This window comes from Folsomia candida, unplaced genomic scaffold (assembly GCF_002217175.1).
Source record: "Folsomia candida strain VU population unplaced genomic scaffold, ASM221717v1 Fcan01_Sc001, whole genome shotgun sequence".
NCBI lineage: Eukaryota > Metazoa > Arthropoda > Collembola > Entomobryomorpha > Isotomidae > Folsomia > Folsomia candida.
The window spans coordinates 14,709,681-14,729,804 of NW_019091193.1; the positions used below are offsets into that span (position 1 = coordinate 14,709,681).

The 20,124-nt window shown below is 36.0% G+C and overlaps 7 protein-coding genes across 10 annotated transcripts in view; 2 read left to right on the forward strand and 5 right to left on the reverse strand.

Annotated features, from left to right (window-relative positions):
* Positions 1–1,519: 1,519 nt before the first annotated feature.
* On the reverse strand, positions 1,520–3,685 carry LOC110861878 (ubiquitin-like protein 7). The gene is made up of 7 exons (XM_022111015.2): positions 3,371–3,685; positions 3,077–3,294; positions 2,822–2,955; positions 2,516–2,754; positions 2,126–2,431; positions 1,865–2,032; positions 1,520–1,776 (listed from the first exon to the last, which is right to left on the reverse strand). The coding sequence occupies exons 1-7, from the start codon at positions 3,537–3,539 to the stop codon at positions 1,646–1,648; spliced, it is 1,365 nt and encodes a 454-aa protein (XP_021966707.1). The 5' UTR covers positions 3,540–3,685; the 3' UTR covers positions 1,520–1,645.
* A 122-nt stretch (positions 3,686–3,807) lies between these two features.
* On the reverse strand, positions 3,808–5,410 carry LOC110861915 (N-acylneuraminate cytidylyltransferase). The gene is made up of 5 exons (XM_022111052.2): positions 4,849–5,410; positions 4,602–4,763; positions 4,380–4,499; positions 4,093–4,267; positions 3,808–4,011 (listed from the first exon to the last, which is right to left on the reverse strand). Exons 1-5 carry the CDS (start codon positions 5,102–5,104, stop codon positions 3,876–3,878), a joined length of 849 nt encoding a protein of 282 aa, XP_021966744.1. The 5' UTR covers positions 5,105–5,410; the 3' UTR covers positions 3,808–3,875.
* A 1,342-nt stretch (positions 5,411–6,752) lies between these two features.
* On the forward strand, positions 6,753–8,693 carry LOC110861926 (failed axon connections homolog). The gene is made up of 5 exons (XM_022111062.2): positions 6,753–7,516; positions 7,591–7,827; positions 7,926–8,018; positions 8,105–8,430; positions 8,505–8,693. The coding sequence occupies exons 1-5, from the start codon at positions 7,413–7,415 to the stop codon at positions 8,585–8,587; spliced, it is 843 nt and encodes a 280-aa protein (XP_021966754.1). The 5' UTR covers positions 6,753–7,412; the 3' UTR covers positions 8,588–8,693.
* Positions 8,694–10,216, reverse strand: LOC110861905 (caspase-1). Its single transcript, XM_022111042.2, has 6 exons — positions 9,893–10,216; positions 9,683–9,827; positions 9,388–9,563; positions 9,166–9,307; positions 8,955–9,076; positions 8,694–8,884 (listed from the first exon to the last, which is right to left on the reverse strand). The coding sequence occupies exons 1-6, from the start codon at positions 10,115–10,117 to the stop codon at positions 8,780–8,782; spliced, it is 915 nt and encodes a 304-aa protein (XP_021966734.1). The 5' UTR covers positions 10,118–10,216; the 3' UTR covers positions 8,694–8,779.
* Positions 10,217–10,327: 111 nt separating this feature from the next.
* On the reverse strand, positions 10,328–13,450 carry LOC118436331. The gene is made up of 4 exons (XM_035854154.1): positions 11,861–13,450; positions 11,669–11,797; positions 11,466–11,579; positions 10,328–11,397 (listed from the first exon to the last, which is right to left on the reverse strand). Exons 1-4 carry the CDS (start codon positions 12,161–12,163, stop codon positions 11,104–11,106), a joined length of 840 nt encoding a protein of 279 aa, XP_035710047.1. The 5' UTR covers positions 12,164–13,450; the 3' UTR covers positions 10,328–11,103.
* Positions 13,451–13,563: 113 nt separating this feature from the next.
* Positions 13,564–14,291, forward strand: LOC110854547. Of its 2 annotated transcripts, none has more exons than XM_035854164.1 (3): positions 13,564–13,750; positions 13,841–13,983; positions 14,057–14,291. In XM_035854164.1, exons 1-3 carry the CDS (start codon positions 13,705–13,707, stop codon positions 14,231–14,233), a joined length of 366 nt encoding a protein of 121 aa, XP_035710057.1. In that variant the 5' UTR covers positions 13,564–13,704; the 3' UTR covers positions 14,234–14,291. The 2 variants fall into 2 exon arrangements, with proteins under 2 accessions (XP_035710057.1, XP_021958684.1); XM_022102992.2 differs by having other exon boundaries at positions 13,567–13,750; positions 13,834–13,983.
* LOC110854527 (protein dead ringer) overlaps positions 14,288–20,124 on the reverse strand; it is a 51,251-nt gene continuing 45,414 nt past the window's right edge. Inside the window, exons 11-15 of one of the 3 annotated variants that reach the window (XM_035854122.1) lie at positions 19,148–19,232; positions 16,858–16,978; positions 16,614–16,749; positions 16,272–16,525; positions 14,288–16,167 (exon numbers count right to left, since the gene is read on the reverse strand). In XM_035854122.1, coding sequence (XP_035710015.1) covers positions 16,146–16,167; positions 16,272–16,525; positions 16,614–16,749; positions 16,858–16,978; positions 19,148–19,232 — 618 coding nt within the window. In that variant the 3' untranslated portion in view covers positions 14,288–16,145. The remainder of the gene's footprint in view (positions 16,168–16,271; positions 16,526–16,613; positions 16,750–16,857; positions 16,979–19,147; positions 19,233–20,124) is intronic. The other 2 variants (XM_035854120.1, XM_022102981.2) reach the window with 2 other exon arrangements.

Below are 20,124 nucleotides of genomic sequence, written 5' to 3' on the forward strand. Positions count from 1 at the left end.
ATATTCACAATGACAATTGCAGTCACATAATCTACAAATACATCTCATTTATTGGGACGATGATATGTATTCATGTAATGCAATAAAATTATTTAAATCTTCATGCTACGAATCTCATGAAACGTTTTAGGTGCAAAACATGTGGAAAATACACGAGTATCAACATCATATTCTAAATGTGTATTTTATCAAAATCAGATTAATCTTTTAAGTTGTTAACTCTGTACATGCATTGCTGAATAGGTATATTACTGAAATAATCCTCGCATATTATGCGAGTTGTGTATCAAGAGAGATACTATAAAAATACGTACCTATTCGCGTGCGTATGCAAATGAAGATTTTTAATAAAAAGTTTTCAAGGTCCAAGTTACCGATACACTGCATAAATTGCAACAAATTTCTGAGCCGGGTTTCTTACATGCATACATATTTCACAAGCCACAACGTTACCATACTGTAAAAAACGGATTCGAAATCGTTCCACGCATAAATATTTTGCATGACAAACCATGTAATAAAGAAGGTTGTTCGACTTTCATCTTATTAGTATTCCCATTGACGTGGAGATACAGTTTCGCAGTGCCGGTTGTTGGACCTTTCAAAGTCAACCATGTGCTACTTAATTTTTGATTTCATCTAATTTGGTCAAAGTCATACGACATATCATTGTTTGGTCCATGCTCGAATTCAAGAAATTTCCCTCGCCAATGATTATTGACACACTGAGGAGAGCGACGAGAAAGATTATTCTTATTCATTCAGCATTGGGAGCAAGTTTGTAATATTATGGCTCGAGGTTAAATTCGGACTCGGCGTGGTTGTTGCGAGGAATGCGGCGTGTCTAAATTAAAAGATTGATGATTCATTGGGGTGCTCATTTTTTACGTGAGTGTGCATTTGTCTGAAATTAACTGCTATACGTCGCACTGTAATTAGAAATAGGCAATTAACAATAAAACGTTGCCCATATGCATGGTTGGGAAATGTCAAACGGATATTGTGACGATTTTCTTTGCGTTGATTGGGAGATCCGGTTTGCATAGCTTTCTCTAAATTTGAGAGAAAGCTATATAAAATGTATATACGAATAAACTTTCATGACGCCACATGATAAAATTGGTAAAAGGCTAATTGTCCTTACGGAATGTCATTGCTAAGGTCTATGCATAACTAAAATTTTGAAATTCTAAAGCATCCATATGAAATTTCAAACTGGTAGAAGGTCAACCATGTCAAGTTTTTTTCGTGCTTGGTATCAAATCATGGATAAGCCAATGAAGCTTACATGACATTTAACCCATATCCTATATGCCAATGTTGTAGCATATTCACTGACAAATTTTTATCTCCAAGCATATACGAATTACAGTCCACATATACGAATTATGTATGTATATGTGGACGGGTCAATATGACCGGGGAAATCTGTCGCCCTACCGGATCCAAACACCTCAAACAACCAATGCCACGATGATATATATATTTTTTTAATTCAACTTTCGTTTTCCGATTTAGATTCTGTTTTGTGCATTTAATTTTTATTTCATAGAAAAATTCTTATTTATTTTGTATAACATGGTATCTAATGTTGTTCATTAAAAATTTTGCGATTATTTTCATCCAGCTTTTACAAACTTCATTACTATTGTTCATCTGGCATTTCCACATCGGCCCCTTCGCCAGTCCAACCTGAAAATATTAACTCAACGGCAGTTTCGACATCACCATCACTGACTCCCAGAGCTAACAAGCTCAATCGCTCGTCATTAATTCCTAAGAGATTCCAAATTTTATGTGCATAGTAGCACCAAATTTCAAAATACCTTTTGTGCCGACATTTATAATATGTAATATTACTTACCCATATCCCGCATTTGACTTAACTGCTGTGCATATGGGGATGTTACTGACAATGGTTGCAACGAAGAGGGTGTAGTCGGCGGAGCTGCAACACTGGAAGGAGGAACAACAGACGTAGTGGCTCCGGTACTGTTGTTGGACCCCATACTTTGAATTCGAGCAATTTGGTCTGACAGAACAATTATTTTGTGTCAATATTTACGGATGTGTAATTAGTGTATGTGGATAGTGTGCATATGAACAATTTGATCGGTTGGAATACCTCGAAGTTCACTGAAACGAGCTTCCCTTGCTTCTGCAGGAAGACTATTTAAAGCAGTATTCATGGCACGCGCTACCAGATCAGGAGTGAGCGCAGGAGGATTAGCGCCCGCAGCCCCAGTGGAAGTATTGCCACTCCTTGAAACACGTTGTTGTAGTGATGATAAAAGGTTTGTGAGATCAGCGGTGGGATTTCCACCACCAGCAGCAGCCGAAGTTCCTCCACCTTGGGAAAAGCGATCAAATAGAGAAGAACCAGTTGCGGATGGTTGTGATTGACTTGGAGCAGAAGATAAGCGTTCCCGTCCTAGTTAGGTAAGTTTTGTTGTCATTACATGTCATATCATGTTCAATTCGTCTAATCGTAAGCAAGTGACAAATGTATGTATACCTAAGGCGCTCAAAGAATTCAACGCTGCAGAAAGTTGTTCTCTTGTTATTCTGCTACTAGGTCCAGCACCAGATTCGTCGTCATCCTCGTCCATGTCATCATCATCGTCTTCAAGAAGGGCAGGATTAAAGAATCCACTACTTGGAACATCGTTTGTACGTGATCCTCCCTTCTCTTGATGGACAGATGCAGCCAAAAAATTGAATGCTTCAACTACCCAAGGTCTTGTATTTGCAAGCCTACATAGACACGTAATTTAAGTTAGATATGGACATTGATGTATGATGAATAGCATATTATCACTACTTTTTCAAAGATTCAAAATCTGCGAGATGGAAAATCATTGCTGGATCTTGAATCATTGCAATTGCGATCGGATCATTCTTGAGACCTGGAGCGATGGCCATGATGTTCTCCAGCATTTCTGACTGTCCCAGTTTCTAAAATGAAAATATTATTCACATTCTTATTATCAATGATAATTTACCATAATAGTAATCATTGTCATTATTAATTAGTATATCAGTATGCTCGCATCATATTCGTCCAGATTAAATATACCATAATGGTTGGGATGAATTTTGGGTTTAAAAACGCCGTTCTCAAGGCAAGTGCAGTTTGAGGAATCTTTCCTTTGATGTTTCCAGCGGCTTCAGCAATATCGACTCGAGGTTCCGGATTTCGGTCCAGTTTGACTACCGTTATCACGTTCATTGGTCGAAATGTTGCAGACTTGACTGCCATGTCATCCATTAGTTTCCCCCCATTGTACAAAATATCTGCAAATAGACAGATATCGTACATAACATGTCATTTAGAGTTCCAAATTTCAACTTCTAATTTTGAAATACCTACCAATTTCGTTTGGAGAAATTGAACCAACAGCTTTGCACACAAATTCCTTTAAAGCGGTCAACGTAGTGTCACCCAATGTCAAATTTGCCTTGACCCTTTTCGCCCCCTCCTTCCCCAGAAAACACCAAATATTGACGGGGATGTCAAGCGTAGGTGTATCGACTTCCATAGTTCTAAGTCTTTTCACTCACTCAATTGTAGAAACAGCTTTTTACTTTGCTTATATTTTTTAACTTTAAGACTTTAATTTAGTTTATAACCAAGTACTAATCGAAAGTTATTAATCGAACGAAAGTAAGTTTTCCTTGAAAATATTGCGAAATTGCGATTAGTGATTGTCCAATATTTATGTGAACTGAACCCCGCTAAGCAGATAGGGGCAGAAAGACAAATAAAGATTTCCGTCTAAATTTTTATGATAAAAAATTCAGCATCAATTCAGTTCGGGTTCATTATTTCTTTATTTATTATATAAAAAAATAAGTTTTCAAATAGACCACAGATATTAAAGCTCTGACTTGGAGTGCAACTTTTCCGTAGCGAAGAGATTTTTATTTGCCATGAGTATTTCTGCCAACGCCAAATCATTTTGCATGTCGATTTCTAAGCTGTGATGTTGGGGTACCTCGACATAATGCGACCTGTGAGATATTTAATAGTTTTATTATTTCCACCTCATCACAATAATATTAACATGAACCAATCCCGTCATTTTTTCTAACCTTGGTCCTTGGAAAGCATTTTCATTTACAAGAATATCCCTCATGCTAAAGTAAAACATGCCATTTTCGATCATTTCTCCCATCCAATCTTGTCGGCGTGGCCTGGTGTAGGGGTCGAAGTTTAATGGTTGGGTAATTTCTTTGTGATAAACGTTTACACTTTTCCATCGTAATGCTGGAAACACATTAAAATATCTAAGAGTTCATTCCTAAAAGTCATACATAATGGGAGATTCATTTGTTGTTTCATAACTGCCTCGATTTATATTTTGAAATTTTATGAGTACCTTTGGAGCGGTATGCAGAAAATACAGAGTCTCTTTCTGATAAGAGTGCAGAGGCCTGCTGCAAATATGTGGGCTGTACAAAAGGGGATGTCGCCTGAACAAGGCCTACTGCATCAACCTCTGTTCGAAGAGACGTCATTAAAATAATTTATTAGTAAATGGGATATGCAAGATACATAATTTAATAAAGTATCGCGACTTTCGAACAGTAACTTAAATTACCTGGATGGAAGCTGAGAAATTCTTGAACGGCTATAATCGAGGTCGCTTCATCCGTCGCAGTGTATGAGGATCTGGCGTGAACTTGTACCTCGGTCGGAAATTCCGTCCCCACCCATTCCGAGACCAGGATGTCATCAGTGGAAACCCAGATGCTTGTGAATACTGAGTGATAAATGATAGCATGTTATTTTATTTGTACATATTTAGCTTGTGGAATTTGGTTTAAAGAGGGAGGAGTAGAAATCACCTTCACTATCGACCATAGCTTTCAGTGCCCAATAAATCAACGGTTTTCCATGTAAAATAGCCATATTTTTATGCGGAATTCCCTTGCTGCCACCACGAGCCAAAATGACGCCTGCAAGGTGGTGATGCCCTTTGACATAGGACTCAGGACTGAGATTTCTCACGATCACGGTTTGGTCATCCGAAGACCATTTGAAGTATGATTGGCACAAGACAAACACAAGTGTCAAAGCTCTTGCCACAGCAGATGCAGCCATGCTCAGGTCACATTCGCTAAACTATGGCATACCAAAACTTGCATGTTAATTTGGCATGCAACACAATTGTCTTGCAATTTGTTAGTGTTAGATATTTGTGATGATATTCCAGTCACGTAAATTTGACATATTCAGACATTTTTACCAATTATGTAGAAAAATCAGTTCCAAATTAAGTTAGGTTCACTTGTTTTCTTAACTACTGACCGGATTAGGCTAATGTACTATATACATTTTATTGGTATTCTCAGGTCGGTATTTTCCCACCAAGTAGCCCAGATGTAGATCCGTAGATCTGTCATCTGTACATACTGTATGTACATACATAGATCTGTAGACGTATAGGCACTTCATATGTAATAAGTGTGCCTGATCTTTCATTTTCATATTCAAGATTTCATATTAACTTACATACAAGATTATTTGACACTTTATCAATCTATAAGGTTACGACAAATGGCCGAGTTACAAAATAAATTTTCATTTTTAGAAAACTAAAACTTGTTGAAATTGGTTAATTAGTTACAGTTGGAAATGTAATTTTCAGTCAAAGTGCTTATGGAACTGTCATGTCCGTCCGTCTGTCCGTTTGATCATTTTACGATAACTTTCGTTAAACTTGTCCTAGCGACTTTAAATTTGGTATATGTGTAGTATGTGGCAAATGAGGAGTTAAATTTGAAGATGGGCGAAATCGATTAAGTGGTTGACCGGTGGTGGTCATCTGGGTGGGTGGAGTATTTCAAAATCTGAAAATTGGCATTGAGATTGCTAATGGTGTCTAATTGAAGAATATTAATTTAAATTGGGAAAATTTTCGATTGGAGGGACCCGATACCATACCGATTGTTGAAAATTATCCAATCGAGCTGAAATTAGTGCAGAGATTGCTAATGCCTGATGAAAGAATATGAATTAAAACATTTTTATGTGGAGGGACCTTTAAGGGGTGACCCATATCGATTTTTAAAAATTGTATTAAAAAGATGAAATTCGCTCCAGACACTCATAGAAGACTGAAATTTGGCATGACCCCGCGGGGGTAGACCAGATTGAAAAATATGAAGTAAATATTAAGATTTTTTCCACAGAGATTTAACAAGGTGACCCACATTGCTTTTTATATTGGTAGAATAAACATGAAATTCTGTATCATGGGTAAGGGCACATCAGACTAAAGAATATGAAAATGAATATTTTTGTGGGCCCATGAGACCCGTACTGGTTTTAAAATTGGTCAAGGAGCTGAAATTTTGCATGCTGGATTATGGGAACATTTTTGCCGATTACGAATAGTAGTCAGTAGTTGGTGCAGGTCGTCTGACTAAAATTTAGAAGCTGACACTGACCCTGACTCGGGCTAAATAAAGGCTGCACGCTGCAGATTTCAAATTTAATTCTCGAAATAGTAGCCTCGAGATTTTTTGCTTAAAAAATCAAGCTAAAAATTACGATGATTTCATCTTTAAGAATCAAGTCTCTATGTCTGCCCTTTCAAAAGTTATTAAAGGTCAAAGTCGTTGGTACACAGGCCCAGGGGACGTGTACCAACGATTTAAAAAATAATTATTTTATTTGTAACTCCACCATTTGTCGCAACCGTTAAAAGAGCCAAGAGTTACCTAGATACTTAATGTCAAGCAATCGTGACTTACATACGTATGCGAAATTAATCTCCTTAGTGAATTAAGAGACTCGAGACAATTTAATTAAATGTTCAAATTTCTATTATAACTATTATGTGTAACTGTTAAAATACTTTTGTCTGCATACTTTTAGCTGCATATACATATGTACATACATACGCACTACTACATGAATAACTACTGTGTCAACATGGTGTTAATTGGATTTTTTCGTTTACATGCATGTCCATATTTGTTTTATTCGGAGACATTGATTTACAAACAGTTTTTGCCTTTAAATACGATCTTATAGACATGTCCCATTCCTCATTATAATGGCATTATCAGTAACTTATAATATGTGCAGGTAAGAAGACATGCATGGTATTTGCATTCATTTCAAGGTCTTTTCATTCTGGCATTAGTAACACAAAGATCTCCGGGCATTACACATGGCTGATCCTGAGATTATTCATATAAATCACAACGTGATCACAACTTGTGATTCGTGTGTTACAATTATATAAATAAATGACGATATATGGGCAAAGTAATGTTGACCATTAGTGTGTGCTCAACAAAAGTAAATCAGACGGTTATCGTGGAATGCGAATGAGGCGGATGTTTAATTGGACTTGCTGAACTTAATCGATTCTTCGAATTAAGCAACTATTGTCACAGCCATGATTGATTTGACTTTCTACAATGCGGTCGCACTATGTTTAGGAGGTGTGTCCATATTTGTAGCGATGAAGATTTTAAACAACCAAAGAAAAGTACGAATTTGGTAAGTTTTGTAAAGTTTTATTTAATGTAACTTTAGAGCGAATTTTATTTTAATAAAGGGTAAACAATTGTTAGGTCAAAGTGGTCGGAGCAGTCTAAAAACAAAGTCGTTTTGCACGGGATGTTCGGAGGGCGACAAGTACCAACTGCTTCGCCATTTGTGCTCAAAGTCGAAACGTACTTGAGAATGGCTAAAATCCCATATGAAATTGACAAGGTGGATGTTTGGGGTCCCAAAGCGAAAACGCCATGGCTGAGTATTAATGGAAGAAACATATCGGATTCGCAATTCATTGTCGAGTATCTTCGGAAGTATGGCGCATTCATATTCAAGCATTAGAATCATTTAAAATAAAATTCAATAGCATATGCACAGAAATGATAAAAAAATCAAATTAATTCAACTATAGGAAGTATGACAAACAGTTAAATGCTGTGTATTCTGAGGAAAAACAAGCAATTGGGATGGCAGTGAGAGTTATGATGGAGGAATACATGTACTGGTAATAATTTCAATACTTTTAACTTTGATAAATCCTACATATGTATTGATAGAAAGATGATTAACAACTTCAAATCAAATATGTAGGGGTGGTATTCTCTGGAGATTTACTTTTGGTGGTCGGGATACATTCGAACAACTCAGGAAAGGGAACATCACCATTGGCGAATTCATGATTTTTAAAATGATTGCCCCAAGTCTTACCTCCATGGCGTGGACTCAAGGGCTAGGGCGTCACTCGGAACAAGAAGTTATTGAAATTATGTCAAATTGCTTAAAGTCCGTTAGTAAAATTTTGGGAAATAAACCATTCCTTCTTGGGCATCATCCATGCGAAGAAGATTGTGCTGTTTTTGGTCAACTTGCGTCTGCTGTATTTACGGAAAACTCCCCATTTACAGAGCTATTTGAAAGTAAGATTTAGAAGTTGCCATTTTTTAAACATAACACAACATTTTAAAATATGATTACAAAATTCAAATTCAAGATGAGTTAAGAAACCTGAAGGATTACTGTCAGCGAATGAAAGAAGAGTATTGGCCGGACTGGAATGAATTGTTGCATCATTAAAACCAGCAAAGATTATCAATTACTTATGTAAAGAGTATACCGTCATATTTGTTTTATGTATGTAAAGTATTAATTGTAGTCTAATAAATGTCTTTCAACACATTAATACGTTAACACAATTTATTTCGTCTATAATCAAACAATTCGAACAAAGGTTAAATTTCAATGTAGCAAAATTTTAGGGTGACAGAGCTAAAAGAAATTAATATCACGGGTCAAAGTGGATGTGATCAACGGGATTTGCTTTTTTCCATGCATGTGCGAGCCTGGAACACAAGACTCGAAATTGAATGCAACCTGTAAACCACAAATGCATTTTTACATTTATGCAACTAAAAATTCACATGCGCAACAAAATTCCACTAACTTTTCTGATAACAATTGTGAGCATTGATAAAAAATCCCTTTTACTCGAGTGCTGATCAAGTACTTCACATAAGGCTTGAATAAACCATGACCCTTGTGTTGTATTTCTCCAAGAGTAATATCCTTGATATTAAATGCGAAAGTAAGATATGCGTAATAGATTTTACTGGTATAAATGTACCATATTGAATGTTTTCTTGTGGCAACGTTACCTGGAAATGTGGAATTTACCAAGAGAAAATCTGCTTTATTGGGAATCCTGTATTCCATTTGACTGGCTGCTGCAGAATCGACCATTGTTTTTGCGTGTTGAATCATAGTGGTCCCACTATCGAGTTGATCGCCCTGACAAGCCTAAATATTTGCAGAAATGAATGTGATTAACTAATCATTTATTAATCTCTTAAAATCCATCGTGTGCTGTTAAATTTAACCTGAATGAAAAACATTTTAGGTTTGCCTGCTAATGTTGGACACACGTTAGCATCAAAAGCATCCCACAGTCGGTTGGGCTTGTAGTCGTCATCAAATGCATGAATTAAATTCTTGTCACCGTGAGAGAACACCGCAACTACGAGGCAGTCCCGGTCTGAGTGATCATCCGCAGCCACTGTCAGTATTTTAAAATAGTATTATATCCACTCACATATGCAAACATAAATATTTAATATTTAGATACCCAGATCCAGATATACAAAAATAAAATAAAAATATTTTTTTAATCCTCACATTTGTCGATGACATCAAAGACTTGCCGTTTCGTAGGGTCATTATAAACGCAAACGTCAAAACCAAGGGATTTCAAACTTTCTCGCAATCTGTCCCGGTCTTCGTCCGTCCCATTTCGCTTTCCCAGGTTTGATAATTTAAATTCCTGAAAACAAAATGTAGTCGATGCATTGAAATGACTACGTAGCAGAAAGTTATTTATATAATCACCTTATTATTAAAAATCACAGCCTTTCCACGTTCTTTATGCTTCATGTTGTATACGTCAGAATCTCTGTGAATAGGCATTGCTGCGATCGGCGGTTGTTTCCCTGAAGTCCAAAAGTCGCTGAAAGGCTTCGAATCAGCTTCATCGGGATGAGGAGTTGGACCATCTTCAACTGATGGTTCAAGAACCAACTTCTTCTCAATATCCTGATCAAGATTGTCTTCCATTATTATGAAATCTTGACGAAAATAATGTTATTCAGTTGTGACGATGATGAGAATACAACGGTGACTGTGCACAAGTACGTTTATATTTATAGTGATGTCATTCGAGTGCGGCCGGATTAATCGTCCAATCGAATTCTTATCATATATTGAGATAATCAGCACAAATACATTTAACAGTTTACATATTTAGTTTATTGCGGATGAATACCATTTGCTGCCTTCTTATAAAAACTTCACAGCAATACAAACATATATGACAAAATATTAAAATAGATGTAAAATACTGTGAACATTTGCTCAGCAGAATGTTACCATAAAACAGTGCCATCGCAAAAAAATATCAACTATGTAAACTGCTCTTACTGTCAACTGTGATTTTCCTTTCTTTTGAGAATGAGGTGCAGGAGAAAGAAGAAATCCAACAGTGCTTTTACGACAAGGAATTTTTATATGCTAATTTGCGTTGTGTTCTCCTGTAGAGAGATTGCTATAAATTATGAAAAATCCTAATTCAATCCCAATAATTTCTGACCCTCCCTCCCCCATCTTGTTACGAGCTGCCGATTTAACATGAGGATGAGGAGCTAGTGCACAGCCCTCCCCCTCCCTCAATACGAACGTTCCCAGAAGAGCTAGTGCATGGACGGTAGAAAATTATGAAGTCTTAAAATGTCGGCAATTAGCCTTTAATGTGCTACCGCCGCTGGCCTGGCTGTCTCTATTAATGAGGAGTCTGGTCACCCCACAAAGTACATATGTAAAAGTCTTAAAATGAGATAACCCAGCCCAGACCAAACCAATGCATGGGAAAGTTATACGTTGATTTTTGTATTTTTTTCGGAAGCATAAAAAGCAATGGTTTACAGCTACATATTATATTTACATAAGTAGTTTTTGAATAATGTAAACAAATTGTTTAGGTTAAAAAATGAATCCATTTTCTGGGTAATATTTTTCTTGCAAAGTCGAGGCTTTTGTGTCAACCTTCAAAGATCTTTCAAGATTGGACCAATGAATGGAGAGTAATTCGGACGGTTGTATGGTCTTCCTTCTTTTTTCAAGGTAGATTTCTCTGTTTTCCGACGCTCGTATTCTTTCTTTCGCTCCTCATGGGACTCCCAAAGGTTCGGATGACGTATTTGAAGAGATTTTCGTCGGAGCTTTTTCACAATTTTTCCTTCTACACTGTCCTCTGAATCGTATGACTCCCATTCCTGAGCTTCTGGCCGTCCTTGCTCACGAGCATCTTGAGCTTTTCCATAAGCTTGGTTCTCGATTTTCTACAAACGACAGAAATTGCAAAATTTTAAAAACTCAGAAAGCGAGGGATTAAATTTGTGTTTGTTACCGTAAGCTCATCTTCAGATATCTCATTAGCTAAATATCTACTAAAGTATCTGGATTTTCTCTGAATTTTGATAGCATGATCAGTATAGTATCCTTTAGTCCAGAATAGCCCAAGCTGAAGTACATGCACATATTTATTCTCATATGAAAGATACCAATCTACAGTGGTAATTTGTCGCCTAAAAAAGCTGGGAATGATCGTACCATCTTTTTTGGAGGCCATCGCTTAGCAGATTCTCGAAAGTAATTCTTCATTAGCGTTCTCCAGTGAACTCCGTCAAACTCACCAGTTGTAGTCTTTTTAGCCACCAACGAAACTTGGGCGAGTATCATCTAGCATTAAATTATTAAACGGTGAATAAACACAAGCATTAAATGACTTATTGCAATGCGTACTGAGATACTCTTCCGACGTTCGAACAATGCGCTTTTTCTTCCAACTCCCAAACTCTTGCGCCTTGGTGCAGACAGATCAATCTCCAGTGGGAGTGGCTCAACTTGCTCAAATTCAATCCGCCTTTCTTTTCCAGCTCCTCCAGCAGTTGGAGCCATTTCCTTGACCAGATGCATCGGAGGTTTATCATTTGAGGCAGGATTACCTTGAATCCCTGTTGGTTTCTCCACTTTCATATTGTTGAGTTGGACATGAGCATCTCTTGCTGACTCGTCTTTTAGTGGTTGTTGGTTTTTATCAGTCATCTTGCCAAAGTACCTTGTCTCATTTCCCGAAATAATAATTGGTGAAATGTGTTAAGTGACTTATCAATTTAGTGACTCTGACCACGATTGCCTGACATTAAGTATCTAGGTAACGCTTCTCCCTTATAGATTGATAAGTGTCAAATAATCTTGGGTTTCAGCCAATCGTGCTAATAAATCTAATTAAGCCGTATATGTATTTAGTTATGGGTATGATAGGAAATTCCGGCATCTTGGATCTTAGCATCATTTATTAGCTACAAAATATAAAAACTCTTCTAATGTGATGGTGTGAAGTGTACCATTCCGATTTTGTTGAATCTTTGCATTAGAAGATATGTATTACATAAATTCAGCAAAAACAATGGGCAAACTTACACAATTTACTTTTCATTCCTAATAAAGCGTTGCTCATTTTGACACAGAATTCGATATATTGGACGGTATACGAATGTGTGGTATTATTTTATCTTCGACATACCAATGTTTTAGAATTGTGAAGCAAATTAATTATTTCCATTTGGCTTTATTTTAGCTGAATTTATTCAATTTTTCAATATTCAATTTTATATTATAGTATCAAAAAATTAAAGTGTCATCTCTAATGATTAATCAAATTAAACATGTCTGAAATCTGTGAAATGTTTTGTACCGTAATTAATTTCTGATTATTATGCATCGCTGATTCTGTTGTAAGACTATGAAGGCCCAAGTGAGAAATCAGAGTGAAAATTAATGTGAGGAAAATAGGATAGAAATGAAGTTTGCTTCCTCTGCCTGAAAAAAATTGTCTATTTTTACAACTTTGACCTAAAATACTTGACAAATTCCAACCATCGTACAAACCGCCTGAAGAACCCTTGGTTGCATTAACTTGAGTTTCATAATTCCAAGATTTAACAAAATCGGAATGTTACACTTCACACCATCGCATTGTTAGTAAACATTAAAGTATTCCCAAAGTAAATAGAAATATGTACTATTGTGCATAATTTCTTACACAAATATCTAGAATTTTACAAATGGCACTGCCTACAATTTAACACGCACATTCTGCAAACTAGATCACTCCTGATCAAATTGGGTTGCCACTGCATCGTAATTCATTCACAAAAGTGAATGTAACACACTTCATTAAACGAAATAGATTATTAAATATATTGACAATGAATAAGAAGATGTATTGCGCACGTGTTGCAATATGGAAATGGAAAGTTTTCTCATTTGAGGTTTATGTGCATTATTGATCCTCGCATATCAATATCCTGCTAGATAAATACATATTGTGATCATGCAACACACTAAATGATGTCACGATTGCACCAATTCTAATAATGCACATGTTCTTGCATTGCAGATTATGAAATTGTAACAGCGAAATTATAACCGATTGTCCTGAGCTTTTGCATACATGAAAATATAACTTGCATTTTACAGAATGATCAGAATCAGTCACTCGCAAGTAGTTTATTTCTCGCCAGTTTTGATATTTTCTGGTTGCTGAAAAATTTGACCAACACCATGACTTTGTTTTTCGTAAAATGTGTATATTGTGGAATAATCTTTGTTGTGCTATCCAAATACACTGTAAGTTTTTTTAAAAATACATTTTGCACTTACATTGATACGAGCCTGTCATCAAGAGTAATAAAAAAACTACTTTAACTAAGACCACAGCGCAGGACTTAGGACCGGACGACACTTATACCTTCTGTGGAAAAGGACGCCAAGACAATTCAGCATGTCAAGGATTTTGTGTTCATAATCAAACCATTTGTTCCCCAATTGTTGGAATTTGCTCCTGTGCAGCTCCTGCTACGGTACCGAAAAAAACATGCTGTTCTGCATCAATTAGACAAAAGTATATTGAATTTTCTATATTATTTATTCTAGAGACTAAAAACGCTATCAAGCAATTACAACTGTAAGCCAGCAAGACCAAGGTCCAGATGTCACAATGGTTGTAAAACTTATGCAATGATAACACCTCGGTTTCGCCGAGGGGAAACCAAGATTTGTGACAGCAAAACGATGAATAAACGAATGTGTTTTTGTTTGCCCAAAGTTTAACAGAAACTTTCACAAAATGGGTTATGATACAATAATAAACACAAGAAATATATACGTAGTAACGTGGTGTAACTTTAATTGCCATCGCCCTGGCTATTTTTTTATAAGTCAAAGCTCTATTATTTTCTAAGCATTTATATAAACAACAACATGACACAGGAACTCATTTCTTAAAACATAAGAATACAAAACATTTTAACACATATGAAAATTACATGTTACCTTTCAAACTTGTACCTTGAATAATTGCATTGACATAAAATATAATAATAAAATCATGAAATGCACAAATTAAATACTTTTGTATATATTTCCAAAGACATCAACCTACAGATAGTATTATGCGAGTTTTCCAATAAATAATTATGCACTCTATCGTAATGGTAACACAACAGATATTGAGATAAGTAACTCGGACTATTAAATCTACAACTATCTGGGAACTATTTCTACAAAATGTGCTGTACATCACTCCTATTAGTAGTATTTGTAGTTCATTTATCACCGTGAAACTAGGAGTGAAGCACAAAACCATGTCTAGCACAAGACTGTAAAACAATATGTAATGCTAATAATAATAATAATTATACTAATACATAATATATAGTAATACATAGACATTATTTAATGATGATGATGATGTGTATACATGTGGATATATTTAGTCCAACTAAACTCTACAATTGCACACTGATTCTTGGAGGTAGTAGAAAACTGGATAATAACGATATTATTATTAACTGTTTAAGGTAAACCCAAATCGACTACGACCTTATAAGCGGAAGTTATGGCTATAATTGTACAGACAGACCTTCTATCTCGACTCGACAACGTCATACAATGATTGTCGACTAACTCATCTACTACGATTTAATACCGCACGGTAATATTTTTTGAATCAGAATAATTGACTCAAGGTAAAAAGTACCACGATACAAGATACAATCACACAAATCTAAGATAAGCACACATAACTGATATTAATACAAAACCGACACTTGGCTTAATAAAAAAATCAAGTGCCATCCAGGCCTAGGTAACCTGCTCAGACATCCAGTGTATGTCGGGTCATGAACAGAAGCAAGTCCATGTTGACCGTCAAAAATGCGTTAAAATGTGAACAGTATAACTTGGAGATCAAAGTACTCATATTGTGAAATGCATGGAGCTAACTTAATATTGACCGACAGGTTCGTCGAGTAGGATTTTCTTTTGATGTTATTAAATTCCCTTAAACTTCTCATCCTCGGGATAATTCTTGATAAAGCCATTCAAAATTCGCCTAATTTCTTCCTACTCGAATTTCATACACAAAATAATGGAAACTTTTAAACCATGTCGTATAAAATATTTTCTTAAAAATGCAGGATGATTGCTTGTAACAACTCGGATTTTAATTATTAAATACGCAGATAAAATAAAAGTAATGCATCCCACAAAACTTCAAGTCCCGTTTTTAAACCTGACTGATTAGAGTGCTTAAGCCTTTTATTTTAAAAATGCAAACTATTATATCCTTCCTCACTTTGCCCATTAAATAAAATATTTCAACAAAATATGTACTATAAATTTCGCATGTGCTTTTGAAAACTGTATGACTCAAATAACTTGGGCACAGCATATCTACAAAAATTGAAAATACTGGAAAAATAAAAAAAGTGCAGATGGGAAAAAAGTAGCCGAAGATAATCTGAGTGAATTGCACTATTACAATATTGCAGTGATGTCTGCCAACTATGATTATTGCCTCTACTACCCAATGTATTGTGCAATGAGGGTTTAGACGACTCTGGTGACTGTTGACTTCTATTCAAATAAAACTACTACAATACAATTATTGTATAATAATTATGTAGTCTGATTTCTACTAATCCATGAATGAATCCAGAATCCAATGAGATTAGCTGGATGATTATCGGTTCACGGAAGACATTCTGAAAACGAAATTGACATTTTATTAAAATACATAGTACACATGACAGGGATGCTAATTTACATTTACATCTACATCTACATATTCTTTAAATTTCTGAATTACCTTTCTAACACACCAACGTACATGATTCCATTGATTTCCATGGAAACGACGAGAGATGAGTCTCTTCCATCTCCGCGAGAATTTATTTTGATGTTTGCCCCAGTCAAGGCTGGTATTGAGATGCTTCTTGGAGGTGTGTCGGGGTCGTCCATTGCCAACCGTTTCGGCGGTGGGGGTGCGGCGTGATGGTTGTTGTTGTTATTATTGTGGTGATGATCATGTCGATCATGCCGCTTTCCATTCTCCTTCTCGGGCTGCAAATACAATTTAGTTTACTTTCACTTTAGGCGTTTGTGAATATTTATTACGTAATTCGCAATAACATTATGTATTTTTTCGTACCGTGTACACGGTGGATCGGGGAGACGTTGGGATGTTGTTGGAGTGTGATGTAGTAGGTACTTTCGGCGTCTGTGCCCCTTCGGAATTTCGGGTCGGAACTTCAAGATTTAATGCTTCTTGCTGTGGTGGTGCTTTGCTGTGAGGCAAAATGCAATAATATTAAATAACATATTTATTGATTCACTTGCATAATTTAAGTTCCAGATTTATAAGTTCGATTAAAAAACGAATTTTTAGTAAATACCTTTCTGGAAGCGTTGCTCCACCCCCATAAAGATTCCACAAGGTTAATCTGGACAGTTCAAGCGCTGCTAATGCATCACGTGCATTTGGCGTTGCTGCAGAGTTTGGTGGTGAGTTTGGGCCTGTTAATACATGAAAATTAGTACCCTGTACATGTTATTTATTTTTTAAATTACTTATTTAATTAAAATTACTACATTTAGGTTAAATTTTTTCAACGCCAAAATCTTTCAAAAATGGACTGTTTTAATTTATGTGTTTGTTTAGAGCAAAAATGCAGATATAGAAAGTTGGAATTACACCCTCTTTGAGTTTGCAGTTCTTTGTACTTTTTTTCTGAATATTTAGACCTCCGGAAGAGGGGAAAACAAAATCACATGGTAAAATCGTTGTGAAATAGGTCAGAGAACTCTAAAGATTGTAAACAAAACTATCAAAATCATAACTGCACATAAAACAGTCATTTCATTCAACGTTAGTCAACAAATCATGTATGTTTCAGTTCAGATTATCGTGGTTTAACAGTAAACTCATTCTGGAGAAAACAATCTCTTTCCCAAAGTATCTGAATTGCATGTCAACAAATAAAACCAGGATATACTAAATGGTTGGGTTATATTTCGGAATCAACCCTGTTTTCCTCATTGAGTGGCATCGACGTCCATTTAATTACTTTTTGTGTCCCATTATTACATTTTATTGACTACTAAGCAAGTGATATAAAAGCTGGACAGGAAATGAGACTTATTTCTTTTGTTCGCATTTAATGCATTAGGACTCGACATTAGTCGGCATAAACTCACAAATAAATTTGCAGTACTTATATTTGTGGTACAGCATTATAGACATAAATATATCAGGGAAAACAGAAATTTGATGCAGGGAATAAAAAGAGTTGGACCAGCAGCGGAGGAATATGCGAGGGAGCGTGGGCACGCAAATTGATGACGACGGTGGTTGTGGGGCTAATGAACAAGATTGCACGAATAATAAAGGAGCCACAGAAAAAGTAGTTTTAACACAACAATAAAGATATTCAAAATAATTCGAAGGTTGGAGGAGGATTGCACACAAAGGTTTTCGTTGTTGATACCTCACACTTATACTGTTTTCATACATAAACACAACTACAGGCACATACTTCTCTCCCTTGTCTGTTCCCTGTACCTCAGCGACGACGCCGAAATTACCAACCAAGGGTTTGTACATTTGCGTTTACGGGTGTGCAAAATAATGATATAAAAGTTTTACGACTCTTTGGATTTATTCATCGCCCAGACATTCATTTTCCTCTCCCCAGACGTTCAATTCGCCATTAACTACGACCTGCAGTAATGGGAATGGAATGCCACAGAGTTGTGTGTTGTGGGTCTATCTCAAGGTGGGGTTTTATTTCATTTTTCATTTGATTACATTTCAGGGAGAGAGAGAGGTCCATATCGCCTAAACCATCAACCAAAAACTGCTCCATCCAAAAACTATAAACATTTGCAAACCTGCAAATAAACTATGGCTTCTTCTAGTAAGCACCTAAGCATCCTCCGATCCACCGAAAACTTATGTCCAAAAGCTGCAACCAACGTACATAAATTACCATTTCGATAATCTGGTGTTTACTCTGTTCGCTTTGCTTCACACACCTTGGTCCAACATAACATGCATACATTCAAATGTCTTATGTAACAGTTATTAATTGGGTCGAGGTTTAGAGGACCACAGCGTCTAATCCTAAAAAATACACCGTAAAAACCGTGTCGGGTAATCATAACCTAATATATGCAGGATTGACAAGTTGTAAAAAGTAATAATCTATCATGTGGGAAGAAATTTGTAGATGCTTACAAGAATAAATCCAAACCACATGTCGCATGTGTGAATCATTATTATTGGGTCGTTCGTGTATGACAACAACTTTGATCTTACGTATATTACGTATTATGCATCCCTTCTTTTGCACCTCGTCGTTTCAAATTCGTCTGGCGATGAGACAGGCATTAAGTCAAAGTTAAAGCAGTTAAAGTCGGTGAAAAACACGTTTCCAAAATAAAGTCGTAAAAGGAGTAAATACGAATCACGAAAGGAGAAAGATAAAATGATGCTCAGCTTGATTATAGGTTGTGCCAACTATCACTTCCTCCCCTAAACTTATTAAAACCGAGCAAACAAATCACACTACTTTCTGCGATAGATTATTTGACTAGGTTTATGTTTTCGTTGTTTTACATTTGGTCTCGTTGAATTTATTTATCAAAACGAGGGTTAAAAATTACTTGTCTTCAATGGACACTTACTTGTGGAGTGCATGGAATGCCCGTTCCCATTCATTTGAGGTCTTCCTCCAACAAGACTTAATGGCGATATCTGAAACATGTGCAACTTTAGTTAGAATAGAAATGAGCTCTAAGAAAGTCATGTGTGCATATAAATGTTAAATGACACTTAAAACAGGGATAACGACATCATCAAACAAACAATAAATCAATAAGAGCCAATTACGGGATTAAATAATGTGGAATCAAGTGCTTATACATGTGTACATATTTACTACGATGGTGCAGCCAGACTGGAGATGCGTTGTAATATGAAGCGCAATAAATTCGTCTCATTAAATAAAGTTGTTTGAGCTGAACTCAGTTTGAGACTTTACATTGATTCATAATAGCTCACGAATCGTGCCCACTCCGGTCATACATATCAAACTAAAAACCATCATAGCCACGCACGAGTCTTTACAGACGGGCGGAAACATGTGGATATCAAAATGAAATGGGTTTGAATTAGCACAATTTATTGTCTTATTAACCTCAGAAATTTCGGAATGAAACGATAAACAGATCACCGATCAATGAATGTAATTGTTTATTAAAGAAATTTAATGCAACTCTCCTGTTGACTGAGGATGAGACTTACAAGGGAACCTTAAGTACTGTCACATCTCGATTTCCTCGCGGGTGGTGTAATTGAGAGATAATTTAGTGAGTGTTACTAAAACTTTGTCATAGGACATACGGTGGAAAATCACGTTTTTGTGAAGTATTTGGCGAAAGCTGCACCAAAACGTGCATTTTCCAATGCTTTAAACATAAATAGTAGCCTTTGGAATAATGAAATGAAGTTTATAAATTATATACCTGTCCGTAATTGGCGTAATTTCATGCTGATCACCAGCGTACAAAAAATCATGCAAACATTGGCCAATTTTTTCAAATTGCGAAAATTTGCAAAATTTTCTCAATTTGAATTTCGTCGTTTTTAGAAATTTTAATAA

Coding starts and splice junctions, on each gene's coding strand:
- LOC110861878 (XM_022111015.2), bottom strand. CDS start 3,539: ATGGAAGTCGATACACCTACGCTTGACATCCCCGTCAATATTTGGTGT. Junction 3,295..3,370: donor AATTTCTCCAAACGAAATTG/GTAGGTATTTCA, acceptor GTCTATTTGCAG/ATATTTTGTACAATGGGGGG. Junction 2,755..2,821: donor GATTTTGAATCTTTGAAAAA/GTAGTGATAATA, acceptor GTGTCTATGTAG/GCTTGCAAATACAAGACCTT.
- LOC110861915 (XM_022111052.2), bottom strand. CDS start 5,104: ATGGCTGCATCTGCTGTGGCAAGAGCTTTGACACTTGTGTTTGTCTTG. Junction 4,764..4,848: donor AGCTATGGTCGATAGTGAAG/GTGATTTCTACT, acceptor TTTATCACTCAG/TATTCACAAGCATCTGGGTT. Junction 4,268..4,379: donor TTCTGCATACCGCTCCAAAG/GTACTCATAAAA, acceptor ATGTGTTTCCAG/CATTACGATGGAAAAGTGTA.
- LOC110861926 (XM_022111062.2), top strand. CDS start 7,413: ATGATTGATTTGACTTTCTACAATGCGGTCGCACTATGTTTAGGAGGT. Junction 8,019..8,104: donor ATGGAGGAATACATGTACTG/GTAATAATTTCA, acceptor TCAAATATGTAG/GGGTGGTATTCTCTGGAGAT. Junction 8,431..8,504: donor ATTTACAGAGCTATTTGAAA/GTAAGATTTAGA, acceptor TTCAAATTCAAG/ATGAGTTAAGAAACCTGAAG.
- LOC110861905 (XM_022111042.2), bottom strand. CDS start 10,117: ATGGAAGACAATCTTGATCAGGATATTGAGAAGAAGTTGGTTCTTGAA. Junction 9,308..9,387: donor CTAAAATGTTTTTCATTCAG/GTTAAATTTAAC, acceptor GCAAATATTTAG/GCTTGTCAGGGCGATCAACT. Junction 9,077..9,165: donor GGTAAATTCCACATTTCCAG/GTAACGTTGCCA, acceptor TTTAATATCAAG/GATATTACTCTTGGAGAAAT.
- LOC118436331 (XM_035854154.1), bottom strand. CDS start 12,163: ATGACTGATAAAAACCAACAACCACTAAAAGACGAGTCAGCAAGAGAT. Junction 11,580..11,668: donor GATGGCCTCCAAAAAAGATG/GTACGATCATTC, acceptor CATGTACTTCAG/CTTGGGCTATTCTGGACTAA. Junction 11,398..11,465: donor TATCTGAAGATGAGCTTACG/GTAACAAACACA, acceptor TGTCGTTTGTAG/AAAATCGAGAACCAAGCTTA.
- LOC110854547 (XM_022102992.2), top strand. CDS start 13,685: ATGACTTTGTTTTTCGTAAAATGTGTATATTGTGGAATAATCTTTGTT. Junction 13,751..13,833: donor TTGTGCTATCCAAATACACT/GTAAGTTTTTTT, acceptor ACTTTAACTAAG/ACCACAGCGCAGGACTTAGG. Junction 13,984..14,056: donor CCTGTGCAGCTCCTGCTACG/GTACCGAAAAAA, acceptor TATTTATTCTAG/AGACTAAAAACGCTATCAAG.